Source organism: Triticum aestivum, chromosome 5B, assembly GCF_018294505.1.
Source record: "Triticum aestivum cultivar Chinese Spring chromosome 5B, IWGSC CS RefSeq v2.1, whole genome shotgun sequence".
NCBI lineage: Eukaryota > Viridiplantae > Streptophyta > Magnoliopsida > Poales > Poaceae > Triticum > Triticum aestivum.
The window spans coordinates 598,622,871-598,647,999 of NC_057807.1; the positions used below are offsets into that span (position 1 = coordinate 598,622,871).

The 25,129-nt window shown below is 43.8% G+C and overlaps 2 protein-coding genes across 2 annotated transcripts; both read left to right on the forward strand.

Moving 5' to 3' along the window:
• The first annotated feature begins 8,681 nt into the window (after positions 1-8,681).
• On the forward strand, positions 8,682-13,875 carry LOC123113512 (inosine-5'-monophosphate dehydrogenase). The gene is made up of 4 exons (XM_044534773.1): positions 8,682-9,767; positions 10,680-10,859; positions 11,265-11,522; positions 13,558-13,875. The coding sequence occupies exons 1-4, from the start codon at positions 8,784-8,786 to the stop codon at positions 13,627-13,629; spliced, it is 1,494 nt and encodes a 497-aa protein (XP_044390708.1). The 5' UTR covers positions 8,682-8,783; the 3' UTR covers positions 13,630-13,875.
• Positions 13,876-15,002: 1,127 nt separating this feature from the next.
• LOC123113513 (tubulin beta-4 chain) lies at positions 15,003-17,893 on the forward strand. Its single transcript, XM_044534775.1, has 3 exons — positions 15,003-15,493; positions 16,461-16,730; positions 16,847-17,893. Exons 1-3 carry the CDS (start codon positions 15,100-15,102, stop codon positions 17,518-17,520), a joined length of 1,338 nt encoding a protein of 445 aa, XP_044390710.1. The 5' UTR covers positions 15,003-15,099; the 3' UTR covers positions 17,521-17,893.
• The last annotated feature ends 7,236 nt before the right edge of the window (positions 17,894-25,129 follow it).

The following is a 25,129-nucleotide window of genomic DNA, read 5'->3' on the forward strand; positions in this document are numbered from 1 at the left end:
CCCAAAAATGATATAAAAGTGTAAAGTAAAGCCCATAAACATCCAAAACGGGTAATATAATAGCAAGGAACAATCAAAAATTATAGATACGTTGGAGACGTATCAATCACCATCTTCATATCTCAAAACAATCATAAAGAATCAAACTTCTCATAGTATTCAATGCACTTTGTATGAAAGTTTTTATTATATCCATCTTGGATGCCCATCATATTAGGACTAATTTTATAACCAAAGAAAATTCCCATGCTGTTCTAAACGACTCTCAAAATAATATAAGTGAAGCATGAGAGATCAACAATTTCTATAAAATAAAACCACTACCGTGCTCTAAGAATATATAAGCGAAGCACTAGAGCAATATTGTCTAGCTCAAAAGATATAAGTGAAGTGCATAGAGTATTCTAATAAATTCCGATTCATGAGTGTCTCTCCCAAAAGGTGTGTACAGCAAGGATGATTGTGGTAAACTAAAAAGCAAAGACTCAAATCATACAAGACGCTTCAAGCAAAACACATATCATGTGGTAAATAAAAATATAGCCTCAAGTAAAGTTACCGATAGACGAAGACGAAAGAGGGGATGCCTTCCGGGGCATCCCCAAGCTTAGACTTTTGGTTGTCCTTGAATTTTACCTTGGGGTGCCTTGGGCATCCCCACGCTTAGGCTCTTGCCACTCTTTATTCCAAAATCCATCAAATCTTTACCCAAAACTTGAAAACTTCACAACACAAAACTTCAACAGAAAATCTCATGAGCTCCGTTAGTATAAGAAAATAAACCACCACTTTAAGGTACTGTAATGAAATCATTCTGTATTTATATTGGTGTTAAACGTACTGTATTCCAACTTCTCTATGGTTCATACCCCATGATACTACTCATAGATTCATCAAAATAAGCAAGAAACACACGAAAAAACAGAATCTGTCAAAAACAGAACAATCTGTAGCAATCTGTAACTTTCGAATACTTCTGTAACTCCAAAAATTCTGAAATAAATTTCTGGACATGGGGAATTTGTCTATTAATCTTCTGCAAAAAGAATCAACCTAAAAGAACTCTTCTGTAAAAAAAACGACAGCTATTCTCGTGAGCGTAAAAGTTTCTGGTTTTTACAGCAAGATCGCAAAGACTTCACCCAAGTCTTTCCAAAGGTTCTACTTGGCACAAACACTAATTAAAACATAAAAAAACATCTAACCAGAGGCTAGATGAATTATTTATTTCTAAACATGAGCAAAAAGCAAAGAACAAAAAATAAAATTGGATTGCCTCCCAACAAGCGCTATCGTTTAACACCCCTAGCTAGGCATAAAAACACGAATAGATCTAGGTATTGCTATCTTCGGTATGCAATTCTTTCCTCATCAAATCCTCCAAAACTCGTCTTAACAAATCTATTCTTTCCCTTATTTCCCTTCTAGGGAAGAACTTAAATCATGGAAAGGGCTTTGGTTTGTAATTTTAACATTCATAAACCCATAGTCAGGATCATCACCATATATATCATCATATAAAATACGTAGTTCATTCCTAATGGGTTCCTTCATCATTTTATTCAACCAATCCCTACTAAACCCTACATGAATTCCTCTAGTAATCCAATCAAACTCCTCAAAAGCTTCAAGGTACAAAGATTGAGATATTTCAGAATGGAGAACTCTCTTCCTAAGATTTTCACTATAAGATTGATAATCTCTAGCTTCCAAACTTCGCATGGTTTCTTTATCATACAAAATATCTATAATCGGAGGGTGTTCAACATCTTTTTTATAGAAAGAAAGAATTATCCCTAGCTTCTTGTATTATAAAATCAAATTCACGCATAAGGATAACAGTGACAATCTTTTTAGCTATAGGGTGATTGATATTGGATAGTTCATAAAACATGTTTTGCAAAGCGGGATGGATATGGACAAATTTTCTTTCTAATTCCTCAACAAGCATAACAATGGCATCAGCATAACAGTTGGTCTCAAGAAGAATGGACTTTTTATTAATAGGCATGGATCTCGTGCAATCAAAGAATTCTTGGATGATACTTTTTCCAATAATATTACCATCCCCCACGCGAAAGATTTTGTTTTATAATTAGGTGGAGTTTCAGTTTCATGATTCAAAGAACAAGACTCAAGAGCTTCTTCAAGATTTTCAGCGATAACCTCCCCAGTCTCAGACATGATGGCAATAGACCGCGCTAACAAATGAGCACACAAGAAGCAGGCAAAAAGAGACGAACGGAAGATGGGCGAAGAAAAGGCAAAGGTTTTTGAAAATCGTTTTAGAAGTGGGGGAGAGGAAAACGAGAGGCGAATGATGAATAATGTAATGCAAAGGAGAAGAGTTTATGATGGGTACTTGGTATGGCTTGACTTGACGTAGATCTCCCCGGCAACGGCGCTAGAAATACTTCTTGCTACCTCTTGAGCTTGTGTTGGTTTTCCCTTGAACAGGAAAGGGTGATGCAGCAAAGTAGCGTAAGTATTTCCCTTAGTTTTGAGAACCAAGGTATCAATCCCGTAGGAGACAACGCACAAGTCACCAAATACCTGCACAAACAATCAACAACTTGCACCCAACGCGATAAAGGGGTTGTCAATCCCTTGACGGTCACTTCCAAAAGTGAGATCTAATAAAGATAGATAAACGGTAAAGTAAATATTTTTGGTTTTTTTGGCTTAAAGAACGGAAAGTAAAAGATTGCAAAATAGTAGATCGGAAACTTAGCAAGATGTAAACGAGATTCAATATAATGGAAAAGAGACCCAGGGGCCATAGGTTTCACTAGTGGCTTCTCTCGAGATAGCAAACATTACGGTGGGTGAACAAATTACTGTCGAGCAATTGATAAAAAAGCGCATAGTTATGATGATATCTAAGGCAATGATCATGAACATAGGCATCACGTTTGTGTCAAGTTGACTGACTTTTGCCTGCATCTACTACTATTACTCCACACATCGACCGCTATCCAGCATGCATATAGAGTATTAAGTTCATAAAGAATGGAGTAACGTATTAAGCAAGATGACATGATGTAGAGGAGTTAACTCAAGCAATATGATGAAAACCCCATCTTTTTATCCTTGATGGCAACAATACAATACGTGCCTTGCTGCCCCTACTATCACTGGGAAAGGACACCGCAAGATTGAACCCAAAGCTAAGCACTTCTTCCATTGCAAGAAAGATCAATCTAGTAGGCCAAACTAAACCAATAATTCAAAGAGACTTGTAAATATATCAAATCATGCATATAAGAATTCAGAGAAGAACCAAATAATATTCATAGATAATCTTGATCAGAAATCCACAATTCATCGAATCTCGGCAAACACACTGCAAAAGAGTATTACATCGAATAGATCTTCAAGAACATCGAGGAGAACATGGTATTGAGAATCAAAGAGAGATAAGAAGCCATCTAGCTAATAACTATGGACCCGAAGGTCTATGGTAAACTACTCACGCTTCATCGCAGAGGTAATGGTGTTAATGTAGAAACCCTCCATGATCGAATCCCCCTCCGGCAGGACGCCAGAAAAGGTCCCTAGATGGGATCTCACAAGTATAGAAGGTTGCGGCGGTGGAAAAGTGGTTTTGTGGCTCTCCCCGAAGTTTTTAGGGTATAAGAGTATATATAGGCGAAGGAACTAGATCAGGAGAGCCACGAGGGGCCCACGAGGGTGGGGGCGTGCCCTACCCCCTGGGCACATCCTCCTACCTCGTGGCTGCCTCGTTGCGTCTCCGACTTCATCTCCAAGTCTTCATGTTTGCTTTCGGTCCAAGAAAGATCATCGCTAAGGTTTCATTCCGTTTGGACTCCTTTTGGTATTCCTTTTCTGCAAAACTCTAAAACAGGCAAAAAAACAGAAACTGACACTAGGCCCTCGGTTAATAGGTTAGTCCCAAAAATAATATAAAATAGCATATAAATGCCTATTAAACATCCAAAACAGATAATATAATAGCATGGAACAATAAAAAATTATAGATAATCACACTCCAAGCCTCATGGGTGTCTTCTGGTCCAAGAAAAATCATCGCGAAAATTTTATTCCGTTTGGACTCTGTTTGGTATTCCTTTTCTACGAAACTCAAAAACAAGGAAAAAACAGAAACTAGCATTGGGCTCTAGGTTAATAGGTTAGTCTACAAAATAATATAAAATAACATATTAATGCATATAAAACATCCTAAACAGATAATATAATAGCATAAAACAATAAAAAGTTATAGATACGTTGGAGACGTATCAACCTCCACGCCTACTCCCCGTGTCCAGGGCCGGCCCTGAGGGGGGGGGGGCGGTCGCCCGAGGCCCCCGACGGCAAGGGGCCCCCGCCCAGGTATGTGTGAGCACGGAACGGCTGGCTGGAGTCGCCATTAAAAAGTTGTGGAACCTATTCTTTGTCTCGACGAAGAAGAAGGCTGGAGTGTTATCTTTCTCTAGCAGATTGGGCCTTGGCCTTTTTCTTTCTTTAGCAGACTGGGCCTTGGTGGGTCAGTTCTCAAAAGGAAAATTGTGATGGGGCACTGGTTCAGCAAGAGTTAGCGAGCCCATTATCTGAAAAGATGAATTAGCATCAATTGATCTTATTTCTCGAGGGAATTAGCAATAATTGTAATAAAAATAGTGACCCCCTACTTTGTATTAGTACTAATTCAAAAGTTTTTAAAAGCTGATTTCAAATTATTAATCGATGGCTGATTGATGTATTACCTTTATTTAGTGATGTATGTCTTCTATATCCAACTTTGGGTTTAATATTTGTAGTTTTTTCTAGTTGATTACACATTTTAAGTCATTGAATCTTCTTTGCTATTTCCCGCAAACAAAAAAGAATTTTATTAATTTCCATGCCAAAAAAATTAGTTCATCCTGCACAATCGCGAGCATAATTTGGCTCATAAGTTGGTAGCCACAATTTGGCTTGATCTCATGTGCTACCTCTAGCGACCAACGCTTGACCTACCGTGCCTCTTTCTCATGACAACCCATCGTCGCCACCACATGGTCACGTCAAGAGGCCGAGTCATTGAGAGGAGACCACACTGTGCCCATCGGTCACCGTAACTACAAGATTTTAGATAAATTATGTCTCTTATTATCTTTTCCCTGATAAAAATATTATTTGTGACTTTGCATCTTCAAATAATACTTATAAATTACTTGACATGGTTTAATATGCATTTAAATAACATGGGAAAATTTTGTTTTTGCCACTCTAGATTTTGCCAATTTTCCTTATGCCACTCGACGTTTTGACATTTCAGTTTTGCCACTCTTAGTTTTGGACAATTATCACAATTGCCATATTATGGCAAAAGCAAAATAATTTTATTTCATTTTTGCCACCCTTAGGTTTTGATAATTATCACAATTGCCACTTTGAAAGTTTTGCTTTTGCCACGGGAAACAATTGTGATAATTGTCAAAAACTAAGAGTGGCAAAAGTGAAATGGCAAAACCTAGAGTGGCATAAGGAAAATTGGCAAAATTTGGAGTGGCAAAAATAAAAATTTCCCAAATAACATTTCATATAGACATATATTCATTATTTTGATGCTTATATTGAAGGGCCCGTATTATGGTTTCGCCCTGGGCCCCCAAAATCTCAGGACCGGGCCTGCGCGTGTCATGGTCCATATTGAGCAACAGAAGGGCAGGCAACGACCTGATTCTCTACAAATCGAGCAGCGACGACGGGGGCGATGACAGGCATCCAGAGCAGCGGGAACAGACGACTGGGTGGCGACTGGACCGGTGTCATACAACGGTCTCGACACAGTGAAGGGTGGGCGGCAGGATCCAATCGGAATGGGCGTCAGGTGGTGGCTGGTCGGTCGATGGGGAAACTTTTGAGGGATGGTTGACGTTCACGCGGTTACGAATTGGTTTTGCTACAACACAAAGCAGAGCTACAAATATGCAGCACTTGAGCTAGAATTTTGGGTTGTCTGTTTTTTTAGGTATATATATACACTTGAAATCTTGGAACTTATGCGTGGCAGTAAGTTTGGAGCACAAACTTGCAAAATTCATGTTTCTGGTCATTAAACTTGTGCAGGAGTGCAAATACGATAACATTTTTTGTACGTGGATGTATTCGCTGCCTATGTGGCCCGCCAGCGTGGCCAGGGCCCATTTGTCAGTGGCGGGTAGCGGATGGAGCGCACGTGATGTTTATTTTGCACAAACCATGGCTACAATATAACATAGTCATCTGCTGGGTTGCATCCCGTCAGTGTACAGTGTAAATAAATTTGGCTGAAAAAAATAGGATGATGGGACCTGTTGCTTGTGTTTAATATGGACTACTAAGATATACTATATCCTTTAGGATAGAAATACATGTTGTGAACTATATTTTATTTTATCTAGATTTTCAAATTTAAAATTATTCGGATTCAAACAAACTTTCCGCTGATTTGTCCAAAAGAAATTTATGTACATTCATTCTGCAATACATTTTCTTTTATCAACATTTTTTTAATTTTAAAATTATTCAAATTCAAACAAAACATTGGTTGGTTTGTTTGAAAATTTGCGTACATTCATTCTGACCTATATTTTCTTTTATCCAATTTTTCAAATTTAAAATTATTCGAATTCAAACAAACCATATGTTGATTTGTTCGAAATTTTTACATAAATTCAGTCTGATCTATGTTTTCTTTTATCTATATATTTGAATTCAAACAAATTTTTTGTTGATTTGTCCAAAAGTTTTTTTTTCCAAAATGGCAGGTTCTTGCATTCATTAAGAAGAAAATAATTGTGGTGTTTCCGGTAGTGGCGGTGGCCTTCCTCGCCGATGAGGGTTTGGACTATGCCCCTCTCGTGACTGAGGAGGGCGAGGTAAAAACAAGCAGAAAACAGGAACCGACACTAGGCACTAAATTAGTAGGTTAATCCAAAAAATAAATATAAAATGATAATAACAATATATAAAAATGATAATATAATAGTCTAAAACAATAAAAAATTATATATAGTTTTAGTACGTATCAACATCCTCAATCTTAATTCCTGCTCACCATCAAGTAGGTAAACGATAAAGAAAGATATTTTTTTTCATGTTGAATGCTACCTAGCATGTTCTTGATCAAATGATGTAACAATTATGGTGTGAACTTAGGACAAAAGCTTTTTAAAGCAATAACCTATAATTCACAATAAGCAAGTAACATTAAAATGTGTAAACAAAATTACTAATGCTTTTTCATGGATCACCGCAATAACCACCTGGGACACATCACCACAATAACAAAATTACTGTTTTTTCCTTCTATTGATGTATGTCAACTTGTAACACTAAAAAGAGGACCTCTGGCTTTTCCATGGGGTTTTCCCTTCTTTTTCCATTGTTTTTTCTTTTCTTTATTCTTTTCCTTCTCTTTACTTTCCTTTTCCTTTTCTCTAAAATGCATGAACCTTTTTCAAATTGGATAAACATTTTTTCAAATTTGATTATTATTTTTTCAAAATAAATGATTTTTTTTGAATATTGATGAACTTTTTCCCAAAATGGATGAACCTTTTATAAAAACCTTTTTGAATTTATGAACTTTTTTGAATATATGATTTTTTTGATTTGGTAAACTTTTTTGAGTGAGCGCCAGTTGCCTTCCCTGGCGCTAAAGACGCGGAATAAGAAATATCCTCCTAACACTCCTAGTGCTTCGAGCGCACACAACAGGAAGATGTTCTTTTGTTTGCTGCACGTTTTTTTGGATTTTGCCTAGTTTTTGGTGATTTTTTTGTCATTTTATTAGAAGTACGACCATGTCTCTTGAAAAAAGGAAAAACATAGCATGTGTTTCTACGAGAAGCATAATTATGGTCCTCGTGAAGTACAGATTCGCTTCCGTGAGAAACACAACGTATGTTTTCATCAGAAGCACAACCTAGGCGTCCACAAGAAGCATAAACTGTACTTTCTCAAAAAAAAAGGAAAAAGAACGACATGTGCTTATATGAGAAGCATGCGCTTCTACGAGAAGTGCAGCCTGTGCTTCCCCAGAAAAGGTGAAACTACAACCTCTGCTTCCCCTCCCAAAAGTGAAAACCACAACTATGCACCTGGGCTCTGTTTTTTTCTGGCATTCATTTTTTTGGTTGTCGGTCATTTCTTTTTTCATTTTTCATTTTTATTTTTTTCCTCATTTTTGGGGAAAAAATTCCGTCGAAAACTAGTAACATGGGACCTAGTCAAAAATCTCAACGTGATAAATTCAACAGTGCAAATAGTTGGATATTTGAACGCATGGTTCAACAGATAAAACGTGTTAAATAAACAAATCTAAAAAAAACTCTCAGATCACAACAAATGACGCACGTGCGGTACGCCATTTATCAGCATCCGAGAAGATGGACAGTGACATTCACAAGAGGTAGCTCTTAACTAGTGTCAATCAGTCGCAAAAAAAGACACTTAAGCAGTGATTTCAGCTGTTTGCCGTAAAAGGAGCGGCACATAGGAGCTCCCGGCGCAGTCCCGGCCCAGCATCAGCTCCCAAAACGTACGACAGCGCCCGCATTTGGCTAGAGCGACCGAGAGATCTGAGCCCGCGAGTTGCTAAAAAAATAAACAAGACACGAGTCCGCGCAGGACCCACGTGTCATGGAGGTTTGTCCCCACTGCCCGCCAAGCAACCTAAAAAGGTCCCCATCTTCACTCGACCCATCCAGCAGCACATCCAGTCACAGCCCACATCGCCCGCCGCGCCGCCGCCGCCGCCGCCAGCGCCAAAACCCTAAAACACCCACCCAAAAATGGCGAGCCTCGCCGACGACGGCTTCTCGGCGGCGCGCCTCTTCTCGCAGGGCGTCTCGTACACGTACGACGACGTGATCTTCCTCCCGGGGTTCATCGATTTCCCCGCCGACGCCGTCGACCTCTCCACCCGCCTCTCCCGCCGCGTGCCGCTCTCCATCCCCTGCGTCGCCTCCCCCATGGACACCGTCTCCGAGGCCGCCATGGCCGCGGCGATGGCCTCCCTCGGCGGCGTCGCCGTCGTCCACTCCAACACCGAGCCCCGCGCCCAGGCCTCCATCGTCCGCGCCGCCAAGTCCCGCCGCCTCCCCTTCGTCTCCTCCGTCCCCATCTTCTCCCCGGCCTCCGCCCCGACGCTCAACGACTTCGCGGGGCACGACTACGCCCTCGTCACCGAGCAAGGGGATTCGCTCTCCAAGCTCCTCGGCGTCGCCGTGGCCGCCGATGCGGCCTCGCCCGAGGCCCCTGCCCCGGTATCCGAGTACATGCGCCCCGCCCCGCGCTCGGCCTCCGCCTCCTTTGACTTCGAGCAGGCGGCGGCCTTCCTCGCCGACGAGGGCTTGGACTACGCCCCTCTCGTGTCTGAGGAGGGCGAGGTAATCGACCTCATCACCTCCAAGGACGTCGAGCGCATTCGGAGCTATCCGAAGCTTGGCAAGCCATCTCTCGGAGCGGATGGGAAGTTCGTAGTCGCAGCCTCTATTGGAACCCGTGAGGACGACAAGCTAAGGCTAGAGCAGCTAATTCAGGCAGGGGCCAATGCTATTGTGATCGATAGCTCGCAGGGGAACTCCACCTACCAGCTTGATATGATAAAGTATGCCAAGAAGACGTTTCCGGAGGTGGATTTGATTGGGGGCAATGTGGTGACAATTGGGCAGGCACAGAATTTGATTGCTGCTGGAGTGGATGGCCTGCGCGTTGGAATGGGCTCTGGTTCAATTTGCACTACCCAGGAAGTTTGCGCTGTGGGTAGAGGACAGGTATAATATATCTCATAAACTCCTGGTCCCTTGATGGTTTAGTTTGTTTCCATGCTTGTTAATTTCATTTTGTCTGCTGTCAAATAGTTGCTCATCTTGCCTATCAGCTTACATCCTCTGCAATTGGTAGGACAGCATGAGCATGCTGTTTGTCAAGCTGAAAGTCATCCAAAATATAATCCTATTTTATAACCAAGATGGGAAAAGGCCTGATAGGTTACCGTGAAATTTTGAATACATCAAACTCTCACCCATATCCATTCCAAACATCATATTTTGATCGTTATCAAAGGTATAATTTCAAGTAATTAGCAAGTGGCTGAATCTTGTAGTGCTATTGCGGTATGCGGCTTTGAAAGTGGCCACCCAACAATTGAAATATATAAATATTTATCATGCAAAAATAATTGAGCTCAAGCTCTTATCACTAAATCGACTTTCTGAACTCCTACATTGCACATAGCAGACACTATCAGGAATGATGCCTCATGTCCATTTGCATTAACACAGGAACGAGTCAACAGTCTTGTTCATGCTTAATATGTCACATTTTGGGGGTTAGAGTTCGGAAAATAAATTTGAAATTCTTAGGAAATTTTGGGATATTGGAAAATGTAAAGCAATCATATGTATCATTGATGTTTTAGTCTATATTCCCATTCTTGAAAGGGGAGTAGCATTTTGTTTATGGACCTTATATGATGCTTTGTTTTCTTCTGTTGTTCAGAACTGCAATCTAGTTTGATTTGGATGGTAACTTGCTCCATACATTTCCACATAGCCTCGCAGTCTCGCTGGTCTATGTTAGAAAATAATTTAATATGTTTGGTTTCAAATGGCTGCAGGTGCATGTCAACACATTGTATAGAGAGACTGAACTAATTTGATGTTTTTTCTGTTTTGGTTTGACAGGCCACTGCTGTTTACAAGGTTGCGTCATATGCCAAGGATCATAATGTGCCAGTTATAGCTGATGGTGGTATTTCATACTCTGGCCATATTGTGAAGGCTTTGTCACTGGGCGCATCAACTGTTATGATGGGCAGTTTCTTGGCTGGCAGCCATGAGGCTCCTGGGGCCTATGAATACAAGGTATATTTTAGCCTTTTGCAACATGGTTAAGTTTGAATGTCCTGTAGTGATGCATGCTCAAGTCCACAAATCCCCATATTAGAGATTAAACTCTTACTTTTGATGAAAACTACAACCATGTACATGCAAATATAAATTCTATTTGCCCACTGCAATTTAAAAGGTCCCTTAATGGCCACATAGTAGTTCAGTACTTCAGTGTACTTAGATGTCATGAAGTCTTCTAACCAGACATTGCCATTAAGGGTTGATGTATAAAGTTGATCGAAGTATTCAAATGTGTTGGTCAGTTTAAGTGTAGTCTTATGCTAGGTTTAACTGTACTTTTATGCTCTTTTGTAGCTGAAGTTTGCCATTTTACTTGCTTCTGGTTAATATTGTGATTCTTTGAATGTGTTTTTCTAGGACGGCCACCGAGTAAAAAAATACAGAGGTATGGGCTCCCTCGAAGCCATGACAAAGGGGAGCGATGCAAGGTATCTTGGTGATACTCTGAAGCTTAAAGTTGCCCAGGGAGTTGTTGGAGCGGTAGCTGACAAAGGTTCTGTTCTGAGGTTTATTCCGTATACAATGCAAGCTGTTAAGCAAGGATTCCAAGATCTTGGTGCATCCTCTTTGCAGTCAGCTCATGATCTTTTACGAGCGGAGACTCTTAGATTAGAGGTATTTACTTGCTGGATTACATATCTGCTCTTTACCTCTTTATTTCTTTATTTGGAGTGATTCATAATTCGAAATACCTAAAATTAGAGAAATAGTTTTTTGTTGACAAACGTGCATGGCAGTTATTTCTTTTCTAGATAATGGACGAAGCCCATGTTTCTTAGGTACAACTATATAACAATATTCAAAAGACAAAAGAATGTTTTCACATCTGCAGCTGACATAAATCACAAGCCCATGGTTCTGTTCATGAGCAACATTTCTGATTGACTAAAATTGATACGTAGTGTCTCTTGGTTTGTTTTTTGGGGTGGGCATGTGCGCTCTTTATATGTAATGTTCAACACTCATTTGTTAACTGCTAAGTTCTATAGATTGTTGTCCTTAATGGTCATTAACTCAATGATCTACATGAAAGCTATTGTGCAGTTGACAGACGTCATATTAGTTTAATGGTTCAGCTTGCAAAATAGCCTATTTTTTTAGTTTATGTGCCTGTCGAATGGATAACTGTGGTATGAGAATATTTGTTACTGAATCTAGTTTAAGGTGCTTTTCTTTGCTGACATATATTCACAGGCCAAAAGAATATTTTCATATCTGCAGCTGACATAAATCGTTGATTTTGGAACGGGGGTTAACTAACACTGAGACCTAGGGCATGTTTGGTTGCCATCCACACTTTGCCATACTTTTGTGCCATAAGTGTGGCAAATTGAGACAAATGTCTGGTTGCAGCCACAGTTGTGGCATGCCACACTTTTTCAGTCACATACCCCATTTGTCATAAGACTCAGTTGCTAGTCAACTTTTGCCACAAGTGTGGCGACCAATTTGGCCACCACAAAAACTGTGGCATGCCACACTTGTGACTCACAAGTATGGCAAAGTGTGGATGGCAACCAAACATGCCCCTAGTGTCTCTTGGTTCTGTTTCGGGGTGAACATGGCACTGTGCCTTCTTTATCCGTAATACTCCCTCCGTGACTCCGTCCCAAAATAAGTGTCTCAACTTTGTACTAACTTTAGTATAAAGTTGTACTAAGCTTGAGACACTTATTTTGGGACGGAGGGAGTACTCAACGCTCATTTGCTAACTGCTAAATTCTATAGGTTGTTGTCCTTAACGGTCATTAACTCAGTGATCTGCCTGAAAGCTATTTTGCGGTTGCCAAACTTCATATTTGTTTAATTGTTTACCTTGCAAAACAGCCTATTTTTAGTTTACGTGCCTGTTGAATGGATAACTGTGGTATGAGAATATTTGTCACTGAATCTAGTTTAAGGTGCTTTTCTTTCCTTAGGATGTGTGCCCTTCTCATTAATATCGTTGTTCTTCCTGGGGTGGTACTGCTCCAAAGCACTACTTCCAAAAATATTCCCTTTTGCTGATTCTTCAAGAATCTGTTCCGTGTACAGACTATGAAACTTTACTTTGTCATTATCGGTAGTTAATGCACATATTCAGTGTTTAGAGGGATTCTGGATCACTAAGTCTTAAATTACTTCTAAGGTTATGCTATTCCATATTCAGTCCCAAGTGAAATTGGATTTGCAATGGAAGTTTAAACGTTCTTTTATCATTGCACCTATCTGCTCATTCTTTTTCTTTCTTCAGACCATGGCACATTTAATCTCGTTTGTTGACAAAATAGTCCAAAATCAGATCTTATCATGTTAAAAAAGTAGGGACCCAAATCTGTCCCTTTCTCTTACCAACATAGCTTGCCTTGGTCCCACTTAGAACCAAAATCACGCACCACAGTGAATGAGAAGTGTCATGCCTGGTCATGGATGATGTGCAGTGCAGTGCATAGAAAATTCCCTGAAGATGCTTGCTTTTGCTTGTGATGATGGTTTGCATACATTTTTGTCATTTCAAATAGTTTATTTATACTGGCCAAAGATTCAGGTTTACATCGACTGTTCTGGAACCTCTTTTTTGTCTTGTACTCCGTATCTACCAATTGGGGAACAGACAGTGTTGACAACAGAACTGACATTCAGTCTTGGTAACAACCTTTCCTTTTACCAGGTGAGGACCGGTGCCGCCCAAGTGGAGGGAGGGATCCACGGGCTGGTGTCTTACGAGAAGAAATCGTTCTAGCACCAGCTTGAATCGAGGACCGTCGAACCGGTTCTCTGCGTGTTCCATCCAAGGTTGGCAGGGGGTCACCTGATAGTGTTTGAGAGCAGCCTCCCAGCTCGTCCGCGTGGGCGGGGCTGTTCCCCCTATCGATCTACCGCTAGGATGGTTGTAACATCATCGTCTTTCCACCATCGCCATGGCTGAAAACTTTTGGACACCGTAATAAATGGCTGTAACAATAAAAGTGATGTTTTCCGTTTGCTACTTCCTGAGTGGACGACCCGCCATTTCAGTCCTTTTTGTGCGCGACAGGAAGCTTGGCTTGCGATCTCAGCCACTTCGGAGGATCACATACAGGCACAGCTGCTTGCTGCTTGCTTTTGTTTCCCGATCGGGCCGGCTTCACGCGCTGCTGAAAGCGAGAGGCGCGCATGTTTCAGGGTGGTTGGTGTGCTGTTGATTTGTCTCTCTCGTTTCTCCCAAGCAACAGCTACGTGCTTTGACGTCCCAATACACACCACCGCTCTGCAGACTGCAGCTGCTACATACAGTCCGGTCCAGCACACCACCACACTGATTGGATTGCTAGTGAAGCATCCCTATCCCCTCCGTAAAATCGCCGCCGCTATCATTCGCCGTCTAATCATTCTCCCTTGTTAAGCTTGGTGCACAAGCACACCAACTTGTAGGTACTACGATCAGTTCAGGGCCTGTTCGGACACGGAGGGGCTGTGTTTTCTTTTCCCCTTTGCGGGGACGGTGGATAGGGAAGGTATAGATGAAATGGTACCACTATATGCCATCGTCTGCACCCGTTCAACTGTTTAATGATCTTCCGTGAACAATTAGACATCGTGGGATTCTCCGCCGGGGTTTGTTCACCGGCGACGGACGGCCGGCCGGCCCTACCGCCGCGTCATCGGCAGCTCTCGTCCCCATCCGCGCGAATCCTTCTTCCTTCCCCCGGGCCGACCCTGCCAGGTGGCTCCAGCGCCTATCACAATCACACGCCCCGCTGACAGCTACGCCACACCCGATCCGTCCACAGCGAACCGGTGCGCGGGCCCCACGCTCCGTCGCCGGCCCCAGCCGTCGGTAGCCGATCCCATCCGCTCATCCTCCCACTGGACGGACCGCCAAGCTGCGGCGGGTGGGGCCCGCGGCTTCGGTTACGCCAGCCTGGCACGCCCAGGTCCAGCGACCGAGCCACCCCCGAGCCCACGCTACGCCAGCACACACCCACACCCCCTCTACCGCCACTGAGGCCGGGCCCCACCCAGGCCCGGCGGCCCGCAACCACCGGGCGGCCGAGCCCGGGCCCGAACCCGAACCCGCGGTCTCCCTCCCCGCTCGCAATATAAAGGCCCGGAAAACACCATCCTCCATTTCGAAATCCGAATTCCCGAATCCCCCACCTCCACCCCCTCCCCCGCAACCACCACCACCACCGTCCACCGGACCACCGTCACCGGCGGCGGCGAAGGCACGATGAGGGAGATCCTGCACATCCAGGGCGGGCAGTGCGGGAACCAGATCGGGGCCAAGTTCTGGGAGGTGATCTGCGACGAGCACGGGATCGACGGGACGGGGCGCTACGCGGGGGACTCGGACCTGCAGCTGGAGCGGATCAACGTCTACTACAACGAGGCCAGCGGGGGCCGGTTCGTGCCCCGCGCCGTGCTCATGGACCTCGAGCCCGGCACCATGGACTCGGTGCGCTCCGGCCCCTTCGGCCAGATCTTCCGCCCCGACAACTTCGTCTTCGGCCAGTCCGGCGCCGGCAACAACTGGGCCAAGGGTCACTACACCGAGGGCGCCGAGCTCATCGACTCCGTCCTCGACGTCGTCCGCAAGGAGGCCGAGAACTGCGACTGCCTCCAGGGTAATTAATTATATCACCTCTTCCGCGTTAATTTCTGTCAGGGATTGATGAGTTAGCGTTCAGATCTGGGCCGAGCCGTTCGCCGGGGAGTTAGATCCAGTTATAGATGTGATCTCAGGTTGTCATTACGACGGCGTCTGTTTGGCATTTATGCGAGGCGCTGTTTGGCATTTATGCGGGGCGTGCTAATTGTTGATATGTTGATCTCATCAATTCATGTCAAGTTCTGTGTTTTCTGCATGAATTTGATCATTTAACTGCTGGTTACTGTTGATCCAAGTCTAGTACGATGATAGGTCGTGTCCAATTTGTCCATTACGAAGATGCTATGTTGTCCTAATTTAGAACATAAGAGTGGAAGCTGGTAGGATATATAGGTTGTCCTGTTACTGTGTGGTCTGTTTGTGAATAGTATGTTGGCACCTTAGCTTTTAGGGATGGTGTGCATGCGCTAGTCAAAATTAATTTAGCTATTCTGGATAAGCACCTAGCTAGCTTCACCAATCTCGATTGTCGGCAGGACTGATATTTTATTAAAGTAGGTAGTGTTGGATTGGCTTGCTTGAGGTTCCACTTTGCACCTGTTAATGCCCTGTTGAAAATCTAAATTAAGAACTGTCATACCTGAGCTGGGTCAACTTTACCTATACAAAATGGAAAAGGAGTCCCCATCTAAATGATGAACAAAGAAGTCCTTAGCTCCATTCCTTTTTTCATCCCTAGTTATTTTGGTGTACTATTTAATGTGACAGGCCCAAGTAACATGTTTGTGTAGCATTACTGATCTAACTTGATTGCTCATCAACTCCTCTTTTGTGGAGCACATGGTGACATTGCTAAAATGTCTGTGTCCTTGGAGTATTGCTGCATCCTTTGTACTCTTTTGCAGTTCACTGTCTGATTTTGCATGCTGCATCGTCATTTGCACTTGTGAATAATGATGTGGCTTTATTTGCTTCCTTTACAGGATTCCAAGTTTGCCATTCTTTGGGAGGAGGCACTGGATCTGGGATGGGCACCCTTCTTATTTCTAAGATTAGGGAGGAGTACCCTGACCGAATGATGCTGACCTTCTCTGTCTTCCCATCACCAAAGGTCTCAGACACCGTCGTTGAGCCATACAATGCTACACTTTCCGTTCACCAACTCGTTGAGAACGCTGATGAGTGTATGGTGCTTGACAATGAAGCTCTATACGACATATGTTTCCGCACGCTAAAGCTTGCCACCCCTTCCTGTAAGCTAATATTCTCTTGATCTTTATTTTTCTGTGACATCTCCCAAAATTTTCATGCATAAGTTTATGTTCAGTTGGAAGTGGACACTGATACAGCTTTGGTTCTAACAATGCAGTTGGTGACCTGAACCATCTTATCTCTGCTACCATGAGCGGTGTCACATGCTGCCTGAGGTTCCCTGGACAACTCAACTCCGATCTTCGCAAGCTTGCTGTCAATCTCATCCCATTCCCCCGTCTCCACTTCTTCATGGTTGGCTTCGCGCCGCTGACGTCACGTGGGTCACAAATGTACCGTGCTCTCACAGTCCCTGAGCTGACTCAGCAAATGTGGGATGCCAAGAACATGATGTGTGCCGCAGACCCCCGCCACGGCCGCTACCTCACCGCCTCGGCCTGCTTCCGAGGGAAGATGAGCACCAAGGAGGTGGACGAGCAGATGCTCAACGTCCAGAACAAGAACTCGTCCTACTTTGTGGAGTGGATCCCCAACAACGTCAAGTCGAGCGTGTGCGACATGCCGCCCAGGGGGCTGAAGATGGCGGGCACCTTCGTCGGCAACTCCACGTCCATCCAGGAGATGTTCCGCAGGGTGAGCGAGCAGTTCACGGCCATGTTCAGGAGGAAGGCCTTCTTGCACTGGTACACGGGTGAGGGCATGGACGAGATGGAGTTCACCGAGGCCGAGAGCAACATGAACGACCTCGTCGCCGAGTACCAGCAGTACCAGGACGCGACCGCCGACGAGGAGTACGACGAGGAGGAGGAAGAGGAACGCGACGCGGAGTAGCGGCGCCGGATGTGCCCTGCTCCCCAACCCAGCTATATGTCCCCCGGTTCAGGTCTGTCGCCATGTCCAGGTCGCGTTTCCTCCGGTGAGGGTTTCTGTGGTTTCCTCGTGTGGCTTGGACGAGTCGAGGTTGCGTCGTCTTGTGCTCCGTTTTGTAATTTGCTACGGCTAGTAGTGCGTTGGGAGTCTGTCTTGTTCCGCGTCCATCCTTTGGTCGGTCGGTCGGTCCATAGCTGACGGCGGCCTCAACTGTCGAGTGCTCTCCTTTTGAGCTGGTCGTCGTCGTCGCCTTTGTAAGTTCTGACAAGTATTATTGTTAGTCGTTCGCTTCATCAGCAACCAAAAAATCAGTATTGGTAGTGGTTTCTCATTATCTTTGTGAATATTGTACTTATGTCGGAATGTTTTTGCCTCGTTATTTGTGTATATTTCGTATGCTCGCTCAGGTGTGCTCTTGTATTCTTGGTACCAGCAGTGGTTTCTCATCTTTGTCGATCTAGTGCGTGCTGTTCTTTTTTTGGCCTCGTTCTTCGTGAACATACTAATATTATTAGCATATATGCGTATGCTCGCTCAGGCTACTCTTGTTGTATTGGAGTAAATTGCACAGAAATAGCACAATTGGGGCATTGGAAACAGTTTGGTACCAAGATTGATAATTTTTACGTGTCAGTATCAAGATTGGGGCGAGCCGTTGCAAAAAAGACTAAAAGTGCGTTCTATACGTATTGACAGAGAAACTGACCGGTTGGGCCCGCTTGTCAGACGCCACACTGGCCAGTGCGCGCGTGACCGGGCGCTGACTGGGACGAAGCCGGCTCGCACCGTTTAGGTCTCACTGGTGCGACCGAGCCAGACCCCGACCCCGCTCTGCCCTCTTCCTTCTCCTCGCGCCCTCGCCGGCGGCTGCCTCCCCGCCCGCCCCGCCGCCCGCCACACCACGCCGCCGTAGCCATGGATCGAACTGCTTAGGCGCTGTCACCTCCCCCGCGGCTGCTCCTCCCTCGCGCCCTCCTCTCCCCCGCGGCTGATGTGCCCTAGGCGACGATGGCCTTGGCGACTCCGGGAGGCGGCGATGGCCGGGGCGATGCGAGCGGCGGCGACCTCCCCCGCTTAGGCCTCGATGGCAGTGGCGACTACTCCAGCTCGGAGTACAGTAGCGAGAACGAAGATTTTGCGGAGCCGGCGTTGTCGATGGTGCAGAGGCTGAAGATGGCGCGAATTTGGGTGGCCAACCCTAGCACCGCCCATCACTGGACTCATGGCTTCGGTGGTGTTCTGTAAGTGTTCCATTGTTCCATTCTTGCAAACTGAAATTGCGGATTAGGGTTAGGGTTTACTGCCTGCATGTTTAGCACTCTAATTGCTAGTCCTAAGTAGAGAAGAGAAGTATAGTGGATTACATGAGTCCTAACTAGAGCAGAGCACAATTATGTGTTACCTAACTAGAGCAGAGCAGAGCAGCATTAGTGGATTACATTGTTATTTCTTAGTCCAAATTGTCAGAGCAGCATTAGGTGTTACCTAGCTAGAGCAGAGCAGAGAAGCATAGTGGATTAAATGAGTCCTAACTAGAGCAGAGCACCATTAGTGGACAATTCTGTTAACTACTTATCTGAAAGTACAAACCATCAGTTTGCTGTGAGTTAAGTACCCACTCTGTAATTAGGGTTGTATTGAGATAGTTGTTTACATTGTTTGATTTTGTAGTAATTGTTTAGTTTATATGTAAACTTAAACAAAGCTTTGTTTATATGTTAACTTGTTTATATGTTAACTTAAACAAAGCTTTGTTTATATGTTAGCCTATCTGTTAAGTAAAATTGTTTATTAACCATTTTTGTATTTTATTTCATTTTGCAGTTTGTATGATGACATTTTGGATGTTAGGTTCTATTTTGATGCTTCAGAAATGTTTGAGCGGAAGCTCTGCAGTTCAGATGTAACATACCTGAATATGATTGCAGTGATGGAAACCCAAGGATTTAGTGAATATGATCTGCTGTTTCACATTGAGAATCCACATTTAGGGGAGAAAGGATTGGAGATGGTAGAGTGTAATGCTGAGTTACAATTAGTAAAGAAGCAGGTTGAGGAGTCTAAGGTCTTAAAGTTGCTAGTGAGGGCATGTCCACCTCCTTGCAGCCAGTTTGAGAGGCAAGAATTATCCACTGTTGTGTATGAAGAGCCTGTGTTATATGATCTCAGTGAGCCACCCATCTATGCTGTTAATGAAGAAGGATTTGCGTTTGAAAGTCAAAGTAGCAGCTGCAGTGTAGCTCATGGTGCTGGTGTTTGCACACAAGAGAGCAAGAGTGTAAAAGGAAAACTAAAAGTTGTTTTGGAAATAGAAGAAGAAGAGGGATATGAAGGCAGTGGTGGTTCTGATTGTGAAGGTGAAGATGACAGTGATGTACCACCTTTTTATATGGGTGATGCTGATGACATAGAGATGGCTGAGGGAAAGAAACAGAGAGAGTATGATGAAATAGAAGAGGAAGAAACAGATGATGAAGAATCTGAGGAGGAATAAGTGGTGCATTATGAGGGTGACACAGAGGTTGAGGAACCTTTTCAAATGGATGAAGATGACAAAGTTGTTTCACAGGATGAAGAAACTGTAATTGTACATGAAGAGAAGAAGAAGAAGAAATAGAAGCTTTCAGTTAGGAGAGGGCCTACAACAAGGACACATTCAAGTGTAGTTTAAGAGGAGGAACCTGATTTCAAACCTTCATCTGATGAAGAAGAGAAAGGATTGTTGAAGGAGGCTGATGATGATGGTTTTGAGCCATTGTCATTTGTGCTGCCAAAGAAAAGTAAGAGCAGGGCAAAGCAGAGGCCTCCTAGAAAATGTTACAATGAGAAAATGGAGGCACCACATGAACAATTATGTCTAAAGATGTGTTTCTTGGATCAACATCAATTCAGAGAGGCTTTGTTGAACTTACACATCACTTAAGGCAGAAACTTCAAATATCATAGGAACTCAGATCAAAGAATAATTGTAGAATGCAACCAAAAACATTGCAACTTCTTTATGGTGGCAGCAGTTATAAAAGGTGAAACTACTTTTGTAATTAAGAAGATGAGAATTAAGCACACTTGCCCTATTAGTACAGAGACAACAAGGGTAAGTGCCAAGTGGCTTGCATAGAAGTATGGGTCACTGTTCAGATCTGATCTAACAACTAGCATTCAGACTTTGATTGATGCCTGCATGGAGAAGTATGGTGTGGATGTGCCCAAGTCAATGGCATATAGAGCAAAGAACCTAGCTATTGATGCTGTGCTAGGAGACCACAAGAAGCAATACCCTAGGTTGAAAGACTATGCTTAGACAGTGATGGATACAAACCCTGGGAGTAGAGTAGTAGTCACTACTGTAACTCCAACACCCACTGAAAAAATCCCCCATCCAGGTCCAAGATTCCATGCTATGTTCTATTGCGTCAATGGAGCAAGGGAGGGGTTTCTCAAGGGGTGCAGACCATTCATTGGTTAGTTTGTTCACCTTGTGCATTAGTTACATATTGTTTCATCTTGAAATGCATTTGAATGTTTTAAATATTGAATTTGCTTGCTCATTCAGGTGTTGATGGGTGCTTCATTAAGTTAACTGCTGGTGCTCAACTACTTGCTGCCACTGGTAGAGATGGCAACAACAATATATACCCACTAGCATTTGGTATTGTTGGGCAAGAGGACACACCTACTGGTGTTGGTTTCTACACCAACTTAAAATCTGCCTAGGAGGAGAAGAGGGACAGTTTGGTCCATATACAATAATGTCAGATAGACAAAAGGTATGTGCTCGCATCTTATGTCCTTGTTCCTATATGGTTGTTTTGTGCTATATAGTAGCTTAGCTAGTTTAATTGTGTGTCCCAGGGCCTACTAAATGCAGTCAATGCTGTCTTTCCTAATTGCAACCAAAGGTTCTGCCTTAGGCATATCTATGCAAACTTCCAAAATGCTGGGTTTAGGGGGGAAGATCTGAAGAAGTGTATGGATAATGCTGCCTATACATATAGTGAACACAAATTTAACATTGCAATGAATGACCTTAGAGATGAATGTGTGGAAGCTTGGGAATGGCTTTGTCAAATACCCAAGAAAGCATGGGCAAGGCATGCATTTGACACAAACTGCAAGACTGACCTTGTAGTTAACAATTTGTCTGAGGTGTTCAACAAGTATGTCCTAGATGTTAGGAAGAAACCAATTAGGACAATGTGTGATGGAATAAAGGATAAGCAGATGATGAGGTGGCATAGGAATAGGGAGAGTGGAAAGAAAGCTAGATGGGACATAACACCCCATTATAGTGAGAAGCTAGAGGTTGAGAAGGAGAGGGCCAAATATTGCAAACCAATTCAAGCTGGTGTGGACTTGTGGCAAGTTACAAGTGGGCAGCAAACCCATGCTGTTAACTTGCAAGTGCACACATGTGAGTGCAGAAAATGGGACCTCAGTGGCATCCCATGTAACCATGCCATCTCAGCAATAAACAAGGGCAAAAGAAAACTAGAGGATTATGTCAGCAAGTTCTTCAAGAAAGAATTTTATGTGGCAGCTTATGAACCAATGATCTATCCAGTTCCTGGTGAGCATGACTGGACAAAGACCCCTGGTCCAGACATTGACCCACCTGCATTTAAAGTGAAGAGAGGAAGAAAGAAAGAGAAGAGGATCAAGGGGAAATTTGAAGTTCAAAAGCCTAAGGACACATCAAGAATGGGGACTATAACATGTGGCAACTGTGGACTGCAAGGACATAGGTACACAAGCTGCCTCAAGCAGTTGAAGCCTGAGCTGGCTTTGAGGAAGAACAAATATGTGGTAATCCTCTTATAAGTAGTAACATGTTTTCCTTCTTGTACATTCCACTTTTGTAAGTACTAACTCATTTTCCTTCTTGTTTATGCAAGCCTCTTGCAAGGAATTCCAATGGTGGTGGTGGTGCTACTACACTAGCAACAAGAACCTCTCATGCAGCTCCTACAACAACACCAACAGCTCGGAGAGGTGCTGGGAGAGGAGCTGGGAGAGGTGCTGCAGCTGCAGGTGCTGGGAGAGGTGCTGCAGCTGCAGCTGCTGGGAGAGGTGCTGGGAGAGGTGCTGCAGCTGCAGGTGCTGGGAGAGGTGCTGGGAGAGGTGCTGAAGGAAATATGCCCTAGAGGCAATAATAAAGTTGTTATTTATTTCCTTATTTCATGATAAATGTTTATTATTCATGCTAGAATTGTATTAACCGGAAACATAATACATGTGTGAATACATAGACAAACATAGTGTCACTAGTATGCCTCTACTTGACTAGCTCGTTAATCAAAGATGGTTAAGTTTCCTAACCATAGACATGAGTTGTCATTTGATTAACGGGATCACATCATTAGAAGAATGATGTGATTGACTTGACCCATTCTGTTAGCTTAGCACTTGATCGTTTAGTATGTTGCTATTGCTTTCTTCATGACTTATACATGTTCCTATGACTATGAGATTATGCAACTCCCGTTTACCGGAGGAACACCTTGTGTGCTACCAAACGTCACAACATAACTGGGTGATTATAAAGGAGCTCTACAGGTGTCTCCAAAGGTACATGTTGGGTTGGCGTATTTCGAGATTAGGATTTGTCACTCCGATTGTCGGAGAGGTATCTCTGGGCCCTCTCGGTAATGCACATCACTATAAGCCTTGCAAGCAATGTAGCTAATGAGTTAGTTACGGAATGATGCATTACGTAACGAGTAAAGAGACTTGCCGGTAACGAGATTGAACTAGGTATTGGATACCGACGATCGAATCTCGGGCAAGTAACATACCGATGACAAAGGGAACACTGTATGTTGTTATGCGGTTTGACCGATAAAGATCTTCGTAGAATATGTGGGAGCCAATATGAGCATCCAGGTTCCGCTATTGGTTATTGACCGGAAACGTGTTTCGGTCATGTCTACATTGTTCTCGAACCTGTAGGGTCCGCACGCTTAAGGTTTCGATGACAGTTATATTATGAGTTTATGAGTTTTGATGTACCGAAGGAGTTCGGAGTCCCGGATGAGATCGGGGACATGTCAAGGAGTCTCGAAATGGTCGAGACGTAAAGATCGATATATTGGACGACTATATTCAGAGTTTGGAAAGGTTCCGAATGATTCGGGTATTTTTCGTAGTACCGAAGAGTTATGGGAATTCGCCGGGGAGTATATGGGCCTTATTGGGCCATACGGGAATAGAGGAGAGAGGCCAAAAGGAAGGAGGCGTGCGCCCCCCCTCTGGTCCGAATTGGACAAGGGGCGCAACCCCCTTTTCCTTCTTCCTCTCCGCCTCTTTCCCCTTCTCCTACTCCAACAAGGAAGGAGGGAGTCCTACTCCCGGTGGGAGTAGGACTCCCCTTGGAGCGCCCCTCCTAGGCCGGTCGGCCCCTCCCCCTTGCTCCTTTATATACGGGGGAAGGGGGGCCCCACTAGACACAACAACAATTGATCCCTTGGATCTCTTAGCCGTGTGCGGTGTCCCCCCTCCACCATAGTCCACCTCGATAATATCGTAGCGGTGCTTAGGCGAAGCCCTGCGACGGTAGAACATCAAGATCGTCATCATGCCATCGTGCTGACGGAACTCTCCCTCGACACTCAGCTGGATCGGAGTTCGAGGGACGTCATCGAGCTGAACGTGTGCTAGAACTCGGAGGTGCCGTAGTTTCGGTGCTTGATCGGTCGGGCCGTGAAGACGTACGACTACATCAACCGCGTTGTTCTAATGCTTCCGCTTTCGGTCTACGAGGGTACGTGGACAATACTCTCCCCTCTCGTTGCTATGCATCACCATGATCTTGCGTGTGCGTAGGAATTTTTTTGAAATTACTACGTTCCCCAAAAGGTGCTGCAAGAGGTGCTGGGAGAGGGAGAAGTTCATTCTCTGCCCCAAGGCAATCTGGTCCCTCCACATCTACTGCTGGAAGAGGTGTTGGTGGTAGACATAGTGGATGGGGGAGCTACTTCTATGCAAGTGGTAACTAGATACTTCATGTGTGTGTCCTTGCATCCTATGATACAATGTTATCTTTGCTTTGGTTGTATACTTTAAGAATCAATGCCATATATGGCTTTTGTTGATGTGGATGCAACTTATGAGTGAATGCCTGGAATGGACTATCTTCATGTGATATGTTGATGAATACTCAATATATTATTGGATATATTGCTGGAGTTATTGATATGCTGGAGTTATTGATGAGTACTCATTATATTATGCAAGCTTGGATGGTTCTTTTTATGATTGATATGTTGATATGCTGGATATATTAATGGAGTTATTGATATGTTGTCTATGCTCAAAATGGTTCTTTTTATGATTGATATGTTATGAGTACACAAAATGGAATACTCAGAATGGTTCTTTTTATGATTGATATGTTGATGAGTACACAAAATGGAATACTCAAAATGGTTCTTTTTATGATTGATATGTTGATGAGTACCACCTAAAGCTATTGATATGTTGTCTATGGTTTTGGTGGCTCGGGGTCGACGGAACCACCTAAAGCCATCAACTAGGGTCTAGGGTGGCTCGGGGTCGACGGGACCACCTAAAGCCA